The 22,681-nt window shown below is 42.1% G+C and overlaps 1 protein-coding gene across 4 annotated transcripts in view; it reads left to right on the top strand.

The window, feature by feature from the left end:
- Nucleotides 1-22,681, top strand: part of LOC144696609 (coiled-coil domain-containing protein 91-like) — a 177,011-nt gene that overhangs the window by 52,871 nt on the left and 101,459 nt on the right. For all 4 annotated transcript variants that reach the window (XM_078568120.1, XM_078568117.1, XM_078568118.1 and 1 more), the window contains exon 7: nt 16,026-16,103. In XM_078568120.1, the coding sequence (XP_078424246.1) occupies nt 16,026-16,103 (78 nt within the window). The remainder of the gene's footprint in view (nt 1-16,025; nt 16,104-22,681) is intronic.

Genomic DNA, 22,681 nt, shown 5'->3' with positions numbered 1-22,681 from the left:
TTCGTTATATACACTAATAGCTTCATGACATCACTATTAACTTAATAAAGTGCTAACCGAAAACAGGAAAAGTGTTAATTTTGAGTTTGAAAATTTGTTTCTCTGGTAGGGCCCTGCTATGAATAGTATTATGATAAACATCAACATAACCAGTGCACATACCACAAGTAAGCAATTGCCTCATAACCTATGATTGATTGAAAATCTAACTAGAAGTTAATAAAGTTATCTTGGTCTTCCTGATTTTTATTTTATTTATATATTATTCGTTCATGGAATGTGGGTGCTGCTGGTGAAGCCAGCATTTATTGCCCATCCCTAATTGCCCTTGCGAAGGTGCTGGTGAGCCACCTCCTTGAACCACTGCAGTCCATGTGGTGTAGGTACACCCACAGTGCTATTAGAGTTCCGGGATTTCAACCCAGTGACAGGGAAGGAACGGTGATGTATTTCCAAGTCAGGATGGTGCATGGCTTGGAGGAGAGCTTGCAGGTGTTGGGTTCCCATGCATCTGTTGCCCTTGTCCTTCTAGATGGTAGAGGTCGCGGGTTTGGAAGATGCTGTCAAAGGTGCATGTTGTAGATGGTACACAGTGCTGCCACTGTGTTGGAGGGAGTGAATGTTTAGGGTGGTGAATGGGTTGCCAATTAAGCGGGCTGCTTTGTCCTAGTTAGTGTCATGCTTCTTGAGTGTTGGAGCTGCACGCATCTGTGGAAGTGGAGGGTATTCCATCATACTCCTGAATTGTGCCTTGCAGATGGTGGACAGGCTTTGGGGTGTTAGGAGGTGAATTACTCGCCACAGAATTCCCAGCATCTGACCTGCTTTTGTAGCCACAGTATTTATGGCTGTTCAGTTCCTGGTCAATAGTAAGCTCCAGGATGATGATGGATGAGTAGGAAATTGTTAGTGGAAGCAAATCACTGCGTAGAAGTGATTGCAGGTACAGATAGACACATAGAAACTAGGAGCAGGAGTGGGTCAGTTGGCCCTTCCAGCCTGCTCCACCATTCAATATGACCATGGCTGATCCCCTATCTCAATGCCATATTCCTGATTTCTCTCCATGCCCCTTGATGCCCCTAATATCCAAAATAATTATCAGTTTCTTTCTTGAATATACTCAGTGACTGGCCTCCACAGTTGTGCTGTAGAGAATTCCACAGGTTGACCACCCTCTGAGTGAAGAAATGTTTCCTCATCTCAGGCCTAAATGGCCTGCCCCGTATCCTGAGACTGTGGCCCCTGGTTCTAGACTCCCCAACCAGGGGAAACACCCTCCCTGCATCCATTCTGTCTAGCCCTGTTAGAATTTTATACGTTTCAATCAGATCCCCTCTCATTCTTCTAACCTCTCATGAATACAGGCCCAGAACTCTAGCGAATACAGGCCCAATACAGTGAATAAAGAGGGATTGGTTTCAATAAAACTTGGCCCATGTCCAGAAAGGCTCATAGCTATTTGGCAACTCATCCAAGGCCAGTTTATGGTCAGAGGTAATCCCCAGGATGTTGATAGTGGGGGGGGTGGGGGGGAGCGGTTCAGTGATGGTAATGCCATTAAATGTCATGGTGAGATGGTGACTTTCTCTCTTGTCATCAGAGGTGGTCATTACCTGGCACTTGTGACATGAATGTTACTTGCCACTTATCAGCCTAATCCTGAATGTTGTCCAGGTCTTGCTGCATATGGAACAGACTGCTTCAGTATCTGAGGAATCGCGAATGGTGCTGAAGGTCATTGATGAAACAGCTGAAGATGATTAGGCCTAGGACTACCCTGAAAAACTCCTGCAGCAATGTCCTGGGACTGAGATGATTGATTTCCATCAACCACAACCATCATCCTTTGTGCTAGGTATGACTCCAACCAGTGAACATGTTTCCTCTGATTCCCATTGACACCAGTTTTGCTAGGGCTCCTTAATGCCACACTCGGTCAAATGCTGCCTTGGTGTCAAGGGCAGCCACTCACCCCTTGAGTTTAGCTCTTTCATCCATGTTTGGACCAAGGCTAAATGAGGTCTGGAGCTGAGTGGCCCTGGCGGAACCCAAACTGTGCATCACTGAGCAGGTTATTGATGAGTACGTACCGCTTAATAGCACTGTCGACGACGCCTTCCCTCATTTTGCTAATGATCAAGAGTAGACTAACGGGGCAATAGTTGGCCGTAATGGATTTGTCCTGCTTTTTGTGGACATGACATACCTGGGCAATTTTCCACGTTGCTAGGTAGATGCCAATGTTGTAGCTGCACTGGAATAGCTTGGCTTGGGGAGTGGTTAGTTCTGGAACACAAGTCTTCAGTACTTTTGCTGGAATGTTGTCAGGGCTCATAGCCTTTGCAGCATCTGGTGCCTTCAGCTGTTTCACTCATGTAGAGTGAATCGAATTGGTGGAAGACTGGCACCTGTGTTGCTGGGGACCTCAGGAGGAGGCTGAGATGAATCATCCACTTGGCATCTCTGGCTGAAGATGTTTGCAAATGCTTCAGCTTTATCTTTTGCACTGATGTGCTGGCACCCCCTTCATTGCAGTTGGGGATATTTGTGGAACCACCTCCTTCCAGTTCGTTGTTTAATTGTCCACCACCGTTCATGACTGAATGTGGTAGGACTGCAGGGTTTGGATCTGATCCATTGGTTGTGGGATCGCTTAGCTTTGCCTATCACAAGCTGTTTATGGTGTTTGACATTTGTGGAGATAGAATTAGAATTAAAGTTTCAGATTGATGACCCTTTGTCAGAAATTGAGAAAGTTAGATACATAATGGGTTTTAAGCAAATACAGAGGCAGGGAAAGGGGAAAGAACAAAAGAGAAGGCTGTGACAACGTGTAAGGCAGGAGAGATTAAATGACAAGAGGGATGATGGTGCAAGGCAAAAAAGGGTGGTAATGGATGGATCCCCAAGAATCCCATCCATTCTGTAACTGAATATACTAGTGCTGTCTGATACACCCTTGGTGCTGAAATTCACCATCCAGTTGAATCTCATATTCTTTCCCTGTCAAGCAACTGTTGCCCATTAACTTTCAAACTAAGATTGAATATGTTCATCTACAGCAATTTTAATAATATAGTTCTCCAAATAAAAACTTATAATTCAAGACTTGTTAATGTCACAATCACATTTAAAAACTGAAGACCTTTCTGTTCTTTATGTACACTAAATAATACCTCACAAATGGTTTCCAATGGAAATTTAAAGTTTACAAAATAGACACGGAGAAATATAAAAGACCTCCAAACAGTTTCATCAATTCAAATTATTCTTTGTATAGACTGGAAAATTATATTGTTGTATTTTGGCTTGCATTGTAAAATGATTTTGCAGATGTTGGCTGGTTACCAAACATCTTTACTAAATAACTGATTTTCAGGCTTGAGTAAGTGGGTAAGATTTGCTTTTGGATAAATTACCTTTGACATCTTATTGTAAACATGCCTCCCTTCTTTATTCTTTAATTAGCCATATTATTTCCCTGCATTTTAGGTATAGGTTGGAATAAAGAGGTGTTTTGGGGGACCCGGGGCGCGAGGTGGTGATGATGGAGGAGAAATTTTTCAATGCCATTCAATTTGAAGCAGTGCAAATATTGGAAATTCCAGTGAAAATTGGGACAAAAGCTTAAATATGTTGACTGAGACACATGGATATTAATTCCTGGCAGTCCCCAAATCATTCTTTAAAAAATAGGAATCTTCTGAGGAGAGGCAATGACTGTCAGATTGTTATTCTGCTCCTACTTGTACTATGACTGAGCTCTGCATTTCTGGCCTTTTAATCCCGTTTCTTCAGGAATGCAGAGTGTACCTCCAGTCCAGCTATTTCCTCGTAGCGGATTATTGTTGACAGAAGACAAGCCATGCCCCCATTTTACAGCGCTAGCTGTCATATTCTTGTAAGTGAAAGTTTAAATGCCCAACAGCTTGTGTTAATTGTGCTATTTCCAGCTGTTTCACAGTAGAAAATATGATTTTTAGAAACTATAATTATTATCCTGAGGCCTGCAATTCTAAATCAAATGACTTGCCATTCATATTTTTAGTAATCTTTGAATGAACACATTGAGACTGACGGAAAAACCTGTGCATTTAAGATTGCCTCTGAAACTGCACAGTCTCACCCCACTTACATTGCGAATGCTCCCTCACTCCTGACAGTGTTCACCCCCTCTCTTACCCCTCCGATAGTGTTCACTCCTCACTCCTCCAACAGTGTTCAGCCTCTTTCACCCAGACAATGTTCTCCTCGCTCCTGCGCCACCCCCCCACCCTCCAACCGGTATCCGGGCCCACCCACTGGTGTCCGGGCCGCTCAGCCCCCGCCCCACTGGTGTTCTAATCCTGCACCCTCCCCACTGTATGAAAAACGGCCCCAAACCCCACCTCCGCCCCCCGACAACACTGACTCTTCTGACATTGGCTGGACAGGAAGCAGGGTTTCCAGATTTGGGATGGGGGTGCGGGAGGGGTGAGCACTCTCCAGATGGGGGGAAGGGAGGGGTGAGGATGGTCAAGAGGGGTAGAAAGGGTGAACACTGTCTGGAGGGGTAGAGGGGGTGAGCACTGTTTGGAGGGGTGTGGGATGGGGAAGGGAGTGAGCAATTCTTTCCAAGTTCACTGCTAGAGGAGACAACCCCTTCTATTTTCTTGGCCCTTCACCTTGCATGTATAGCTCTGTAACCTGGATAATCTTTTAGCCATCATTAATTGCACTTGTGAATCAGGCAAATGCATAATCTTGTCAACAGAAAGGCATCTTTGTGGCCTTATCTTTGTCCTCTCATTACTCCTCCTCCTTTGAAAATGGAATACTCCATTCATGTACATGAGATCATAAGATGCAGAAGCAGGCCATTTGGCCCATTGAGTCTGCTCCGCCATTCAGTGAGATCATGGCTGATCTGATAATCCTCAATTTCACTTTCCTGCCTTTTCCCCATAATCCTTGATTTCCTTACTGATTAAAAATCTGTCTATCTCAGCCTTGAATATACTTAACGACCCAACCTCTACAGCCCTCTGCGGTAAAGAATTCCACAGATTCACTACCCTCTGAGAGAAGAAATTCCTCCTCATCTCTGTCTTTAAATGGGTGACCCCTTACTCCGAGATTATGTCCCCTAGTCCTAGACTCTCCCACAAGGGGAAACAACCTCTCAGCATCTACACTGTAAAGCCTCCTAAGAATCTTATATGTTTTAATAAGGTCGCCTCTCATTCTTAAACTTCAATAAATACAGGCCCAACCTACACAACCTCTCCTCATAAGAAAACCCCTCCATACCTGGGATCAACCTAGTGAACCTTCTCTGGACTGCCTCCAAGGCCTGTATATTTTTCCTTAGATAAGGGGACTAAAACTGTACACAGTATTTTAGGTGTGGTCTAGCTAGCGCCTTGTATCATTTTAGCAAGACTTCCTTATTTTTATACTCCATTCCCTTTGAAATAAAGACCAACATTCCATTTGCCTTCCCTGCTGAACTTGTATGTTAACCTTTTGTGATTCATGCATGAGGACTCCCAAACCCCTCTGTGCTGCAGCTTTCTGCAGTCTTTCTCCAATTAAATAGTATTCAACTCCTCTGTTCTCCCTGCCAAAGTGCATAACCTCATATTTTTCCACATTATATTTCGTCGGCTAAGTTTTTGTCCACTCACTTAACCTGCCTATATCGCACTGTAGACTCCTTGTGTCATCCTCACCATTTGCCTTCCCACCTATTTTTGTGTCATCTGCAATCTTGACGATAGTACATTCACTTCCTTCATCCAAGTCATTAACATATATTGTAAATAATTATGGCCCCAGCACTCCACTAGTTACAGGTTGCCATCCTGAAAATGCTCCCCTTATCCTAACTTTCTGTCTTCTATTAGTTAGCCAATCCTCAATCCATGCTGATATACTACCCCCAACACCATGGGCTCTTATCTTATTAAGTAGCATTATGTGCGGTACCTTATCGATTGCCTTTTGGAAATCCAAATATATTACATCTACTGGCTCCCCTTTATCTATCCTGCTTGCTACCTCGTCAAAGAATTCTAATAAATTTGTCAGGCATGATTTCCCCTTCATGACGCCATGCTGACTCTGCTTGATCATATTAAGCATTTCTAAATGCTCTGCTATTACATCCTTTTTAATGGACTCTATAACATTTTCCCAATGATGGACGTTAAGCTAACTGGCCTATGGTTACCCGTTTTTGTCTCCCTCCCTTCTTGAATGAGGGCGTTACATTGGCAGTTTTCCAATCTTCTGGGACTTTTCCAGAATCTTGGGAGGTTACTACCAATGCTACTATCTGTGTAGCTACTTCCTTTAATATCCTAGAATGCAACCCATCAGGCCCAGGGGACTTATCAGCCTTTAGTCCCATTAGTTTCCCTAGTACTTTTTTCTCTAGTGATAGTTATTGTATTGATTTCCTCCCCTCCTTTTTTCCCCTTGATTATTTAGTATTTTTGGAATGCTACTAGTATCTTCTACAGTGAAGACTGATGCAGAGTATTTATTCAACTCCTCTGCCATTTCCTGATTCCCCATTATTATTTCCCCAGCTTCGTTTGCTAAGGGGCCTATGTTCACTTTGGCCTCTCTCTCCCTTTTTATATATTTAAAGAAGCTCTTACTGTCCGTTTTTATATTACTTGCTAGTTTACCCTCAAAGTTAATTTTCTACCGCTTTATTATTTTTGGTCATCTTTTGTTGGCTTTTAAAACTTTCCCAATCCTCTGGTTTACCAATAATCTTTGCCACATTGTATGTTTTTGCCTTCAATTTGATGTTATCCTTAACTTCCTTGGTTAACCATGGTTGGTTTATCCCCTTCCTAGAATCCTTCTTCCTCACTGGGATATTTCTTTGTTATGAGTCATGAACTATTTTCTTAATTGTCTGCCATTGTTCATCAACCGTCTTTTCTACTAAACTCCTTTCCCAGTCCACTCCAGCCAACTCTGCCCTCATTCCTTTGTAATTACCCTTATTTAAGTTTAGCATAGTTGTTTCCGACCCAAGTTTCTCACACTCAAATTGAATGCTAAATTCAACCATGTTATGGTCAGTGTTTCTTAGTGTATCTTTTACTCTGAGATCATTTATTAAACCGGCCTCATTACACATTACCATATCCAAAATAGCCTCATCCCTGGTTGGATCCACAACATATTGTTCTAGGAAACTGTCCTGAATACACTATGAATTCTTGCTAGTTACTAACTTTACCAATTTGATTTTCCCAATCTACATTAAGATTAAAGTTACCCATGATTAATGTACTGCCTTTTTTACATGCCCTTATTATCTCCTGATTTATTCTCTGTCCTACAGTATGGCTACTGTCAGGGGGCCTATAGACTACTCCCACCAGTGTCATCTTCCCCTTGTTATTTCTTACCTCCACCCATATGGATTCTGCATCTTCCAGTCCAAGATCATTTCTTGCCATCATACTTATTCCGTCTCGTACTAACAAAGCTACCCCACCACTGCTCCCTTCCTGCCTGTCTTTTCGAAAAGTCACAAATCCCTGAATATTTAGTTCCCAGCTTTGATCTCCTTGTAACCATGTCTCCGTAATGGCTATAAGATCATACCCATTAACCTCTATTAGTTCTGTTAATTCATTTATTTTGTTCCGAACACTATATACATTTACGTAAAGAGCCATTAATTTGGCCTTTTTACCATTTTTTCCCCCTTTGATCCTATTTGCTGCTGTTTTTTTATGTTTTACATTCTGTCCCTTCCTGTCTCACTCTGGGTATCATTGCCTAAATAGCTGCCCTGCAATACAGCCATATCCTTTTACTTTGTAAGTGTACGTATCCCCTCCCCAGAATCCTCCCCCCCTCCATTTAGTTTAAAGCCCTATCTACAGTCCTAGTTATTTGATTTGCCAGGACACTGGTCCCAGCACAATTCAAGTGAAGCTCGTCTCACTGGAACAGCTCCCTTCTACCCCAGTATTGGTGCCAGTGCCCCATGAATTGAAACCCATTCCTCCCACACCACTCTTTCTGCCACACATTTAATTCCTTGACTTTATTTACCCTATGTCAGTTTGCCCATGGCTCAGGTAGCAATCCTGAGATTATTACCTTGGAGGTTCTGCTTTTTAACTTGGCTCCTAACTGTTCAGATCCTTTCAGCAGAACCTCCTTTCTAGTCCTATTAATGTCGTTGGTATCAACTTGGACAATGACAACTGGATTCCTCCCCTCCCACTCCACGTTTCTGTCCAGCCCTGAGGTGATATCCTTAACCCTGGCAACGGGCAGACAACACTGCCTTCGGGACTCGCACTCACGGCTGCAGAGAACAGTATCTATCCCCCTAATTATACCGACCCCTACCACTACTACGTTCCTATCTCCTCCCCCCACTTGAATGGTTCCCCATGCCATGGTGCCATGGTCAGTTCGCTCATTCTCCATGCAGTCCCTGCCCTTATCCACACAGCTTGCAAGAACCTTGTAACTGTTGGACAGTTGCAGGGACTGAGGCTCCTCGAACGCTACCCCCCTGGGTCCCCATACCTGCTTCACCTGCAGTCACATCCTCCCGTCCCTGATCACAGATCAAATTTGAATGACCTCATCTGAGGGGTGTGACTGCCTCCTGGAGCAAAGTGTCCAGGTAAGTTTCCCCCTCCCTGATGTTGTGCAATGCCTGCAGCTCAGACTCCAGCTCCTCAACTCGAATCCGAAGTTCCTCGGGCTGCAAACACTTACTACAGATGTGTTCGCTCTGGGTCACCAGTATCGATCCTATATTTAACAAGCTATTTTTAAGAAAAAGAGAAAAAAAAGACTAGAGGCCTAAACACAAACTAAAGACCTTACTTTTACTTTAAAGCCTAGAAATACTCACCAATCCGCTGCTCTCCGCACTCTTTTCCCTCTCGTGAGATGGCCTTTAATGGCCTCTCGTCTCTCTCTCTCCACGCTCTTTAATGGCCTGTTGTCTCTCTCTGCGCTCTTTAATTGTCTCTTACCTCTCTCTCCCCGTGCTCTTTAATGGCCTCTCGTCTCTATCTCTCTCTCCGTGCTCTTTAATGGCCAAAATATATTGGATGATATCCGGGTTTCAGCCAGAAACTGCAATGAGAATAGACTGGTTCAAATTGTATTTATGGTTGGGGTTGAAAGTTGAAATTCTCAACTTCCACCAAATAGTGCACCATGTTGATAGTACAACTGGGCTTTCCAGAGGTAAATGATCTATCAGCTTTATAAACCTTGCATCTTCATGTGCACCGTTCCTTTTTTAAATGTTTAATCTTGTAAATGAAGAGAAGGAAAAGGCATGGTTAAAAAGGAGCCATTTGACCCAACAACTTCAACCCTCTAGAATTTCAACTTTCACAGCCTGGCCAACAATTGCCAGTTTATAATTAAAAGTGGGTGCAACTCATACCAGTTTCTACCCCATGTTCTTTAGATAATTAGTCTTATGAACTGTTAATATTTTTTGTCCATTTTCATAATTACCTCTGTTTATCATCTAGCCTTTGAGCTTTCTATCTGAAGAATCTTAAATAAACTCAGATCCCAGACAACAAGACATTCATTTGGCCCTGCTTTCACCTGGACAGTTGTGCATTTCATTCTTAAATATTGATAAATACTGCCCCAATGCCAACTACATCTATTTTTATTTAGCTGATGTAGAGAATCATAGGTCATGAATTCTCAACATGAACTTTTAAAGGAACTTTGTAACACTACTTTTGTCCTCAAGTACTTAAACTACTACTTGCTCCAGTTAAGTGATGCAAGAATATACAGAAAAGAAAGGCTGCCAGCCAGTTAGTTGTGTAATTGGAGTCGTGATAATGTTGCTTAGTGACGTGTTAATGTTACGCTGAATGTTCCCTATGTATGTCTGTTTCTCATCAAGTACGGATTAAATATGATTCAATGTTAAGGTTTCATGGTGAGTGCTTGCAGTTTGGTGTAGAAAAAGTGTAGTATTAAGTACTGTTCATTCATAATGGTATGATGACAGGTTAAAGAGTTATTTGCATTTCTATTGAATATGATTTTGTTTTTTGTCACCTTTCTCCTTTTTTCCTAATTGTGTTTATTTGCCTTTTTAGGCATCCCATTCATTATCATTCATGTTTTCCTAATTGAATGGGATGGAAGGTGCCTGCTTCCAGGCCTCTGCTTTCTGTAACAAACTGTTATGAACAATTAGGGCAAAATAGTACAGCTTTTCCCTTCCCTTGTCTCTACTTTCCTCTATCAAATTCTGTTTGTTAAACATTCCTGTGAAGTGCCTTGGGATGTTTTACTACCTTGAAGCTATTTAAATGCAAGTTCTTGTTACTATCGTACTATCAGTTCCTGTGTGGAAGTGTTCTCATTTTAATGGTCAGTAGGGGTTTGAACATGGAGTGGCCATAGTACTGCTGTTAAGTTGATTTACTTAGCTGTGCTCTCTGTCAAGATTTTCCCCTTTTTGTCAGGGGAGCTCAGCTATTTTAAGATGGGCTTAACTGATGAATGTCCATCATGTGGACCTTTTGTGATTAATCCTGGTGGTTAAATACTGACCATAACTGCCCCATCTCAATTGGTAGTTTGTAAGCCATTTACACCTTGTAAACATTTCAGGCACTTGCATAGTTCAAAGCATAAATGCATCAACACTGAATTTGTTCCAGGTGTGGCTAACAATGGTATAGCTGGAATTGCATCCCTGTTATCTTTTCACAGTTCATTACTGGTTGTTCCATGAAATTGATTCTTATCTTCACTTTATAGCTTAGCCCTTATCATTCACCTTTTGATAACATTTTAATTTTCATTTGGTGATCATAACATGATAGAATTTCACATTCAGTTTGAGGGTGAGAACCTTGGGTCTGAAACTAGTATGTAAATGTAATTACAAAGCTATGAAGACATAGTTCACTACTGTAGACTGTGAAAATAGGTTAAAATGTAAGATGGTAGATTAGCAAGCATTTAAGGAGATATTTCATAATTCTTACCAAAGATATATTCCATTGAGAAAGAAAGACTCTATGAGAAGGTTGTATCATCTGTGGCTAACTAAGGATGGTATCAAATATGAAGTAAAGGCTTACAAGCTGTGAAGGTTACTGGTAGGCCAGAAGGTTGGGAAAATTTTATATATCAGCAAAGGATGACAGAAAAAATAAAGAGGGCAAAATTAGAATATGAGAGTAAACTGGCAAGAAATATAAAAACAGACAGTAAGAACCTCTACAAGTATATAAAAAGAGAATATTTAAAGTAAACATAGCCCCTTGGAAGATGAGACTGGAGAATTAATAACGAGAAATAAGGAAATGGCACAGACTTTGTACAAGCTTTTTGTTTCTGCTGCCTTGATACAAGACACAAAAACATACCAAGAATAATAGAAAATCAAAGGCAAAAGGGAGGCAGGAACTAAAACAATCACTCACTAGAGAAAAAGCACTAGGAACCCTAATAGGAATAATGGCTGACAAGTCCCCTGGTCCTGATGGCCTGAATCCTAAGGTCTTAAAGATACTGGATGCATTGGTTGTAACCTTCCAAAATTCCTTAGATTTTGGAAAGGCCCCAGCTGATTGAAAACCACAAGTGTAACACCTCTATTCAAGGAAGGAAGGAGTCAAAAAGCAGTACACTATAGACCAGTTAGCCTTACATCTGTAGTTGGGAAAATGCTGGAGTCCATTATTAAGGAAGTAGTAGCAGGATATTTAGAAAATCAAAATACAATCAAGTCACGAGTCAACATGATTTTATGAAAGGGAAATGGTGTTTGGCAAATTTATTAGAGTTCTTTGAGGATGTAACAAGCAGGGTGGATGAAGGGATACCGGTAGATGTAGTGTATTTGTATTTCCAAAAGGCATTTGTTAAGGTGCCACACAAAAAGATTACCACATATGATAAGTGCTTATGGTGTTGGGGGTAATATATTAGTATAGTTAGAGGATTGGCTAACTGATAGGAAACAGAGAGTCAGGCTAAATGGATTGTTTTCAGGTTGGCAAACTGTAACTAGTGGAGATCAGTGCTAGGGCCTCAGCTATTTGCAATCTATATTAATGACTTGGATGAAGAAACAGTGCATTGTAGCCAAATCTGCTGATGATACAGTAGGTAGGAAAGCAAGTTGTGAGGAAGATACAAAGTGTGTGCAAAGGGCTATAGACAGGTTAAGTGAGTGGGCAAAAATTTGGTAGCTGGAAAATGTGAACTTGTCCATTTTGGTGGGAAGAGCAGAAAAGCAGAGTATTATTTATATGGAGAGAGACTGCAGAATAGAATACTGCAATGCATTAGAATCTCCCTGCCCTCGTACATGAATCACAGAAAGTTAGCATGCAAGTGGAGCAAATAATTAAGAAGGCAAATGAAAGGAAATATGCCCTGAAGGACATTAGAATCAGAATCACAGGATTGTTATGGTGTAGAAGGAGCCATTTGGCCCATCGTGTCTGCACCAGCTCTCTGAGCATTTTAACGTAGTGCCAATCTCCTGCCTTTTCCCTGACATTAGTGAACTAGGTGGGTTTTTACACCATTGCTGAGTCTAGCTTTATATTCCACCAGCAGCTGTGGTGGGATTTGAACTCATGCCCCAAGGGCAATAGCCTGGGTCTCTGGATTACTAGTACAATGACATCACCACTACACCATCATCACCCCACCTGCTATTCTGTATTTCATTTTAAATCAGCATTTGTTTTAGTTATAACAAATTATTATATATCTTTAAACTCTTTCAGCAGAAACATAAACTACAGAATAAAACCTGCTAAACAATGTTCCCTTTATTTTTCTCCATCTATGTGCAGAATGAATTTTATGTGCCCCATTATCAAGGTAATGTGCAGATGAATGCCACCAGTAGAAATAAAAAAACAATATATTTTTTTCTTGAAAAGTTACCATAGATATGAAAGAAGAATAAAGAGTACAACCCCCAGCCATTGACACACTAGCATGCTAGTCCACAAATTACCAGATTTTCTGAATTTGATTTTAAATTTACCATGGTGGCATTTGTACTCATGACCTCTATGTTTTAATTTCAGTACCATAACTACCATCTACCATACATGAGAGAGGTATTTGTTAGGTTTTATATTGTAGCTTGATTTTAGTCATTTAGCAGAAGAAAAGTAGAATTGGTAGTGATGGCTCAAGACAAGAGAAAGATATCTTGTTTCAATTTGACAAACTCAAATTAGAAAGAGCTAAGGAGGCTTACCTTTTTGAGTTCTTAGAAAATGTGGAAAAGGCAACTTTGATTTTTTCAGCTTATTGAGTATTTTCTTTACTGCTAAGAATAGTGAGAAAAAAGGTCAGTATTACCTTCACATTAACAAACATAAACAGGTAGAGGTAAAGTGTCTGTGAATTTGCTCTTATGAACTGGAGGGTGAAGGTCAGAGAGACTGTGTCTATGTAAATTAAATGAATATTGAAGGGGAAAACTACATGTGGGAACTGGGAAAAAGAGTGTTGTGGTGAAGAGAGAAGGAATTCCAGGAGGGAGAATCTCTTTTAGATTAAAAATCTATGAATTGTGAAGTAATAAACCAGTCCACTATTTTTAAAGTAAACTATCTGTCACAGTGCATACAAAAATGAATGGGGAGTGGTAGTATTTTAAAGTATATGTGGTTTAAAATGTCCTATGAGATAACTTCACAAGAACCTTTGCATTATTCATTGGAGACCTGGGCTCGGTATCTAAAACTTTTTACAAACGCCTAGAAATGCCATTGTGTTTTTAATGTGTTGAATATCTTTGGGATCAATCTTTCTTTAATAATTCTACAAAACCAGCTGCAACAGAATGACTCAATCAGTGGTATTAACTACCCCAAAAATCCTCTTACCTACTCTTGGTAATTTGCTACTAGTTGTTAAGTTATTCATTCTTAACTTAGTAACTCTTCATAACTTTCTAAATCTTTCAATTTACCTCCTGCTCGCCACTGCCCACCTCCAGCTTGCCGCTGTCCTGACTTGCCCCTTCCCTCCCCGACCCTTCTGGTCGTTGTTTCCCTCCTGCTTGCTACTACCTTCTCGACCCTCCCATTCACTACCTCACTCCCCGACTCTCCCGCTTTGCTGCTTCTCCAGCTCGCTGCTTCCTCCCACTCGCTGTTTCTGCTCCTCATCCTCCTGCTTGCCACTTCTTCCCCCAACTCTCCTGATTGCTGCTTCCCTCCCATTCGCTGTTTCTGCCCCTCATCCTCCTGCTTGCCACTTCTCTCCCCAACTCTCCTGCCTGCTGCTTCCCTCCCTGACTCACCTGCTCACCATCACCCCCTGTCACCTCCCCCCCTCCTGCACACTGCTTTGCTCTCTAGAATACTGGCTGTGAGTGAGGACTCAGATGGGGGATCAAGAAGGAGGAACCGAGAAAGTGAATGAGAGAGGCAGAGAGCAGGAGGATCGTGGAGGGAAGCAACGAATGGGATGGAAGTGGCGAGCAAAAGGCTCGTGGAGGGAGGTGGTGAAAGGGAGGCTCGGGGAGGGAGGCAGCCAAGGGGAGGCTCGGGGAGGGAGGCGGCCAAGGGGAGGCTAGGGGAGGGAGGTGGCCAAGGGGAGGCTAGGGGAGGGAGGCGGCGAAGGGGAGGCTCAGGGAGGGAGGCGGCGAAGGGGAGGCTCGGGGAGGGAGGCGGCCAGAGGAAGGTGGGGAGGGAGGCTCGGGGAGGGAGGTGGGGAGGGAGGCAGCCAAGGGGAGGCTCAGGGAGGGAGGCGACCAAGGGGAGGATCGGGGAGGGAGGCGACCAAGGGGAGGATCGGGGAGGGAGGCGGCAAAGGGGAGGGTCGGGAAGGGATGCGGCGAAGGGGAGGCTCGGGGAGGGAGGCGGCCAAGGGGAGGGTCAGGGAGGGAGGCGGCCAAGGGGAGGCTCGGGGAGGGAGGTGGCGAGCAGGACGGTAGCGAATGGAGACGACGAAGTGGAGGTTTGGGGAGGGAGGCGGTGAAAGGGAGGGCCGAGGAGGGAGACGGAGAAGGGGAGGGTCGGCGAGAGGAAGGCAGCGAGCAGGAGGGTCGGGGAGGGAGGCAGCAAGCGGGAGGCCCGGGGAGGGAGGCAGCAAGCAGAAGGGTCAGCAAACGGAAGGGTTAGCAAGCGAAAGTCTGGTGCCCACAGAGCTTCGGGCTCCAGGAACTGACGCAAGTTAATTTTGGCTATTAATTCCACCTGATTAATCATGCCAGACTTGGCTGTCATCCGTTAAGTTCCTGTCATAGGAGATTCTACCGTTCTTTGCTTATGGGCTAGAGTGGTAGTAAATCTAATTTAACTATCAGGATGTGCCGGGGACTAAATGGACTGTTGCATGGCCCCACAGGCATGCAACTTAGAGGCATCACTGCTGCCAAATATAATCCAAGAGAAGTGTATCTGATTTTAAGTTATTTATATAGTGATCTGGATCTTTGGCTAGCAATTATAAATATTCCCTGTGATTTTATCCAGTATATACATATGTGTGTCTGTCTATATAACAGGCCCTTGCCTGTTTAATTTCCATGATGCTTTGTGCTGGAGGTGTGAGATGACAATGATGTGGTGACTTCTACAGGGCATTTGGGACTGAATAGAGGCAAGCAACTGTGTATCTCCTTTTCCAATCAGATTGAAGGATTGTGAAATTAGCAGCACAAGGACTGAGCAGGAAGTGTAAATTTGAGTGGGTGAAATCAATGGTAAATCATAGAATTACAGAGTTTGAATTATTTTATTAGAATTTAATGCCTTCAGAGTGTTGTCTGCCTATTATTAAATAATAAAACATCAGAGTTTTGCAGTTTTAAATTATTGCCATTATCATGCTTATCTTTCTATGTTGATAACTGAAAACTTGCACATTGAGCAGATATAATGGTATTATTTCCACGTACAACACAAAAATCTTGTTACCAAAGTAGTATTGACAGCTAAATTCTGTAGTAAAATCTTTAAAAGTCTCCATTATTGAAACATTAACAACATGTAATACTCTATTTGCAGGAGAAACATAAACAAGAACTGGAAGATCTCAGAAAAGCTGGTCATGATGCTCTAAGCATCATCATTGAAGAATTTAAGGTTAGTATCTTGAATGGCAGAACAGGCTGAAGGGACTAGATGGACTACCCTCGTTCCTTTCAACACCCAATCTGTAAAGCCCCCTCAGGATCTTACTACATTTCAATAAGGTCACCTCTCATTCTTCTAAACTCCAATGGATACAGGCCTTTCCTCATAAGATAACCCCCCTGCCCCTATCCCAGGTAACAGTCGAGTGAACCTCCTCTGAACTGCTTTTATTGCAATTATGCCCTTTCTTAATTACAAAGACCAAAACTATATGCAGTACTCCAGATGTGGTCTCACCAATGCTCTGTACAACTACCTTTATATTCCGTTCCTCTTCCAGTAAACAACATAATTCCATTTGCCTTTCTAATCCCTTGCTGTACATGCTTACTAACTTTTTGTGATTCATGTATCAGGACACCCAGATTCCTCTGTACCTCAAAGTTCTGCAATCTCTCACCATTGAAATAATTCAAATAAATAATATGCTGTTTTTCTATTCTTCCTGCCAAAGTTGACAAGTTCACATTTTTCCACATTACATTCCATCTGCCAATTTTTTTCCCATTCACTTAACCTATCCTTTTCAGACCCCTTATGCCCTCTTTACAACTTACTTTCCTACCTATCTTTCTGTCATCAGCAACTTTGACAACTATGCATTCTGTCCCTTTATCCAACTCATTGATATAAATTGTAAATATTTGAGGCCCCAGTGCTGATTCCCTATGGCACTCCACTTGTTACATCTTGCCAACCTGAACACGACCCATTTATGTCTACCCTGTGCTTCCTGTTGGCTAACCAATCCTTTATTCACACTAATATGTTATCCCCTACACCATGAACTCTTCTCCACCCTTTACTGCACAAAGTAAGTGGGTTTTGTGGAAGGTTTTAGAGGAGAGGCAACATTGGAGGAAATGCCAGAGTGTGGAATCCAGGTGGCTGAAAGCACAGCCTTGGATGGTGAGGTTAAGGGTGTTATTGGGGTGGGGAATGATGCACAAGTTACAGTTGGGAGTAATGTTTGTGAGCTGGAGGAGATTTAAGACTTTGAAATTATGCAGTGTTTGAAAATGAAGGATGAGTACTTTAGGTTTGAGGTGCTGGGAGTACCAGAGACAAAATAAGTTAACCATAACATGAAGAGCAATCAAGGTAACCCAGAAATTTGACTAAATTCAACCCTGTAAAATGCAGGACGGAAAGGTACTGATGTAGCCCTAGTTATTACATGGCTCAGGTCCTCAATGAAGTACTTAAATGATGAAATTTGTATGTAATTCACTGCCTGTAATGTAGAAATAGTGTATTGATTGTAACTTTAATTCAATTTTATCCTTTTAATATCCTGCCCACCATGTCCCTGTTACCTGCCGAATTTTTTTTGTCTGTTTGTGTTACTTTGATTGTTACATGTTTGTATGTTTTGAACCTGATTGCTTAATTTATATATTTTTTTTCATGTAAGCTACACTGCAATTCAGCCTTCAGGCTGCAAATGTGTTTCTTGAATAAAATGCCATTATTAATAAATCTTTATGCAATTGAGGTACTGGACTGAATTCAGACTCTACATGGAAGGATAATGCATTTCAGTCTGTTAAGGTATAAGCAATGAATTACTTGATTCTAGAAACAAAAAAAAATACTGTCTAGTCTTTAATTACAGATGTAAAGATCAATACAAAAATTTGTGACACAGCCTTCCTTGCTTCTCCCCCTTCCCATAACCAAAGACTTTTTGTTTTCAGAGGTGCTCCATCTAGTGGTCTGTCTGAAAATTTAATTGTCCATTTTAAGACCTGGTTACTGGCCAGTTATTGGTTGTGAATGTTGCCACTACATATTTTTTACTATTTGAGGTAAACATTTTTGGCAAACTGGTCCACATTTGTGAAAGATTACTGTCATTGTTATCGTATTTGTGGTGCTACACACGGAATCAACAATTCTTTATCTGCTGGTGTGTAAATTTTAGAGGAAAGGATAGTTACAGTAATAATAATACAGGCAGCATTGTACTGTGTGTTGAAGAATAGGCTTGCATTCTCCAGCATATTGATACTAAACTGCAGCTTCAGTTTTGTTTCAAACTTTACCTTGCTTGGCAAGAGGTCACTTGAACTTATGTTTTAAACGTATGGTGATTTAGTAGTTCACAATGTAGGATAAGGTAATTATTGTTGCTTAGTGGCTCTATACAACATTTGTGGCTTGACTCTCTGGCAGTAAAACTGCCTGGTGTATCCTGATAAGTTACAATCAGCAAATCAGCTTTTAGTCATTTGTAAAAGTAAAAGAGTAAAAGTCTGGAAAGAATGTAAAAATTGTTCATTAATTAAGGTATTAAAATTCAAATGCCCTGTGATTTAAAACAAACTTTATGTATGTTGTCAGCAAATAATGTGGTTAATTACATGACATCATAAGTCATGCATATTTCAAAGTTTCCATTCTGGGCAGAACATTCTTAAAGGGACACAGTCATCCTTTCAGGAAGAGGTATGGGCCAACTCAATTCCTGGAGCAGATTATTCCAAAACCTCTCTTCCCACAGCCACTGGGAATTATCCTGTGCTATTTCAATTGAATAGATTTTCCTTCTCAGAGATATAGATATGATCTCTGATGCCATAATTGGTGACATTGCACTACTAGTTGTGCAATTTTGTATTTTCGGTTTAGAATCTTATCATTTCATATCTCCACTTTACAACGATAATTATAGCCAAATGTTAATGAGTCACTTTGGCAATATTCTCATGATGTGGCTTTGCTGCTATTTTCATGGAGGTGTGGACTGTTGCAAATATAAACAGAATAGAATGAACATAATGGGGATTGGGTTGTTTTGTTGATCTCAAATTGACTTTCGAACATGGGAACAGGAGTAGGCCATTCAGCATCTAGAACTTGATGTGCACCTCAATGCTATTTACCTACATTGTTCCATATCACTTGATACTCTTACCTAACAAAAATCTATCAATTTCAGTCTTGAAATTTCCAAATAACCTAGCAGCACAGCCTTTTGGGAAAGATGTTTCTAGATGTCTACTCTGTGTGAAAAAGTGCTTCCTGATTTCTCTCCTAAAATACCTGAGCTCTAATTTTAAGATCATTCCACATAATCTTGCTTTTTCCCACTGGAGAAAATTATTTCACTGTATCTAGTGAACCCAATCCTTTCAACATTTTAAACACCTTGATCAGATCAGCCATCAATTTTTTGCACTTGAGGGAATACGATCCAAGTTTATGCATCCTGTCCTCAATTTAACCCTCTAAACCCTGGTATCATTCTGTTGAATCAGTTCTACATCTAGATCAGTATATCCTTCCTGATGTGTGGTACCTAGGAATGAATGCAGTACTCCAGAGCGCTCTTTGCAACTGAAGCATCACCACTTCCTGTTTGTATTCCAGCCCCTAATTACATTAGACTTTTTGATTGCTTTTTGTACGTATTTACTTGCTTTAAATGATTTGATCACTTGGCCTCTCAAATCACTTTGCTGCTCCTATTGTTCCTAATTTCTCACCATGTAGAAAATACTCCGATCTCTCTTTCTGATGTCTGAAATTGATAACCTCACACTTGCTCACATACCATCTGCTATAGTTTTGCCCACTCACTTAACCTGTCAACAATAACAGTTTGCATTTATATAACATCTTTAACACAGTAAAAGCTCTCAAGGCGTTTTACAGGAGCATTATCAAACAAAATTTTATGCCGAGCCACATATGAGGACAGATGATCTAACCCTTGGAAAAAAAGTAGGTTTTAAAGAATGTCTTCAAGGGGGAGAGTGCGGTGGAGAGTTTTAAGAATGTTTGTGGATGGGGTGCGAATTAAACGGGCTGCTTTGTCCTGGATGGTTTCAAGTTTCTTGAGTGTTGTTGGAGCTGCACTCATCCAGACAACTGGAGAGTATTCTGTCACACTCCTGACTTGTGCCTTGTAGATGGTGGACAGGCTTTGGGGAGTCAGGTGGTGAGTTACTCACTGCAGGATTCCTAGCCTCTTCCTGATCTTGTAGCCACAGTATTTATATGGCTAGTTCAGTTTCTGGTCAATGATAACCCCCAGGATGTGGTTAGTGAAGGATCCAGCGATGGTAGTGCCATTGAATGTCATGGAGCGATGGTTAGATTCTCTCTTCTTGGAGATAGAAATTGCCTGTTACTTGTGTGGCGCGAATGTTACTTGCCATTTGTCAGCCCAAGCCTGGATATTGTCCAGGTCTTGCTGCATTTGGACATGGACTGCTTCAGTATCTGAGGAGTTGCAAATGGTGCTGAACATGGTGCAATCACCAGAGAACATCCTCACTTTTGACCTTATGTTGGAAGGAAGGTCATTGATGAAGCAGCTGAAGATGTTGGGTCGAGGACACGACCCTGAGGAACTCCTGTAGTAATGTCCTGGAGCTGAGATAATTGACCCCCAACAACCACAACCATCTTCCTTTGTGCTAGGTATGACTCCAAGCAGCGGAGAGTTTTCCCCCTGATTCGCATTGACTCCAGTTTTGCTAGGGCCTGAGGTCAGGAGCTGAGTGATCCTGGTGGAACCCAAACTGAACATCAGTGTGCAAGTTATTGCTAAGCAAGTGCTGCTTGATAGCACTGTTGATGACCCCTTCCATCACTTTACTGATGATCGGGAATAGATGATGGGGCGGTAATTGGCCGGGCTGGATTTGTCCTGCTGTTTGTGGACGGGGCATGCCTGGGCAATTTTCCACATTGCGGGTAGATGCCAGTGTCAAAGCTGTACTGAAGTAGCTTGGCTCGGGGTGCGTCAAGTTCTGGAGCACAAGTCTTCAGTACTGTAGGTGGAATAATGCCAGGGCCCATAGCCTATGTGGTATTGAGTGCCCAGCTGTTTCTTGATATTACGTGGACTGAATCGAATTGGATGAAGACTGGCATTTGTGATGTTGGCTGAAGACTGGCATTTGTGATGCTGGGGACCTCTGGAGGAAGTTGAGATGGATTATCCATTCGGCACTTCTGGCTGAAGATTGTTTCAAATATTTCAGTCTTATCTTTTGCACTGTTGTGCTGGGCTCCCCTATCATTGAGGATGGGGATATTTGTGGAGCCTCCTTCTCCAGTGAGTTGTTTAATTGTCCACCACCATTCATGACTGGAGGTGGCAGGACTGCAGAGTTTAGATCTGATTCATTGGTTGTGGAATCACTCAGTTCTGTCCATCACTTGCTGCTTAAGCTGTTTGGCACGCAAGTAATCCTGAGCTGTAGCTTCACCAGATTGACACCTCGTTTTTAGGTATACCTGGTGCTGCTCCTGACATGCCCTCCTGCACTCTTCATTTAAATTCCAGAGCTTAGAACCTAGGCAGCTGAAGACATGACCATCAGTTGTGCGTTGATTAAAATAGGGGATGCACGAGAGGCCTGAGTTGGAAGGGTATAGAGATCTTGAAGGTTTGTAGAGCTGGAAGAGGCTACAAAGGTAGCGAGGGGCAACACCATGGAGTGATTTGAAAACATAAGGGTGAGAATTTTAACATTGAAGTATTGATGGACTGGAATTCATTGAGCATAGGGCCGATGGTGAAGGGGATTTTGAGAGTTAGGATACGGGTTACAGTGTTATGGATGAGCTCAAGTTTGTGTTGAGTTAAAGATGGGAGGCTGGCCATGAAAACATTGGCATAGTCAAGTTAGAGGTAACAAAGACATAGATGAAGTTTTTATCAGTATATTTGTTGGGGCAGTGGGTATTCAGGCAATGTTATGGAGGTGGAAGTGGTGTTCTTGATGACACGAATATGTGGTGGATAAATCATCTCAGTGTCAAATTTGACACCAAGGTTGCAACCAAATTAGTTCAGTGTCAGACAATTTCCATGGAGTCGGTGACTATGGAAAAGTGTTTGTGGCGGGGTTCAAAGATGATGGCTTTGGTTTTCCCAATATCTAGCTGGAGAAATTTTTGCTTGTCCAGTACAGAATGTTGGACAGGTAGCGTAAAAAATCAGCGCCCGTGTCGGGGTTGAGAGAAGTAGTGATGAGGTAGATCTGGGTGTCATCAGCATACCAATGGAACCTGATGATGCATCGAAGGACAGCATGTTGATGAGAAATAAGAGGGGGACCAAGGATAGATCCATGGGGGATTCCAGAGGTAACAGTGCCGGAGCAGAAATCCCTGGCTGTGACTGGTTAGGTAAGAATGGAACAAAAATACCTGGAAAAACTCAGCAGGTCTGACAGCATCCGCGGAGAGGGATACAGTTGACGTTTACGAGTCTGTATGACCCCTCATCAGAACTAAAAAATATAGAAATGAGATGAAATATAAGCTGGTAGAGGGGGTTGGGAGGGACAGGTAGAGCTCAGTAGGGGGCCAGTGATAGGTGGAGGCCAAGAAGAGACTGCCAAAGATGTCATAGACAAGAGGACAAAGGGGTGTTGACGGTGGTGATATTATCTAAAGGATGTGCTAATGGGGAGATTAAGGGTAGCAAGCAGGACAAGCTAGTGGCATATGGCCTTAGTGGGGGTGGGGTGGGGGGGAAGGGATCGAAATGGGCTAAAAGGTGGAGA

This window comes from Cetorhinus maximus, chromosome 22 (genome assembly GCF_964194155.1).
Source record: "Cetorhinus maximus chromosome 22, sCetMax3.hap1.1, whole genome shotgun sequence".
NCBI lineage: Eukaryota > Metazoa > Chordata > Chondrichthyes > Lamniformes > Cetorhinidae > Cetorhinus > Cetorhinus maximus.
Note: the sequence above shows the minus strand (reverse complement) of the source record. Positions and strands in the feature narration are given on the sequence as shown.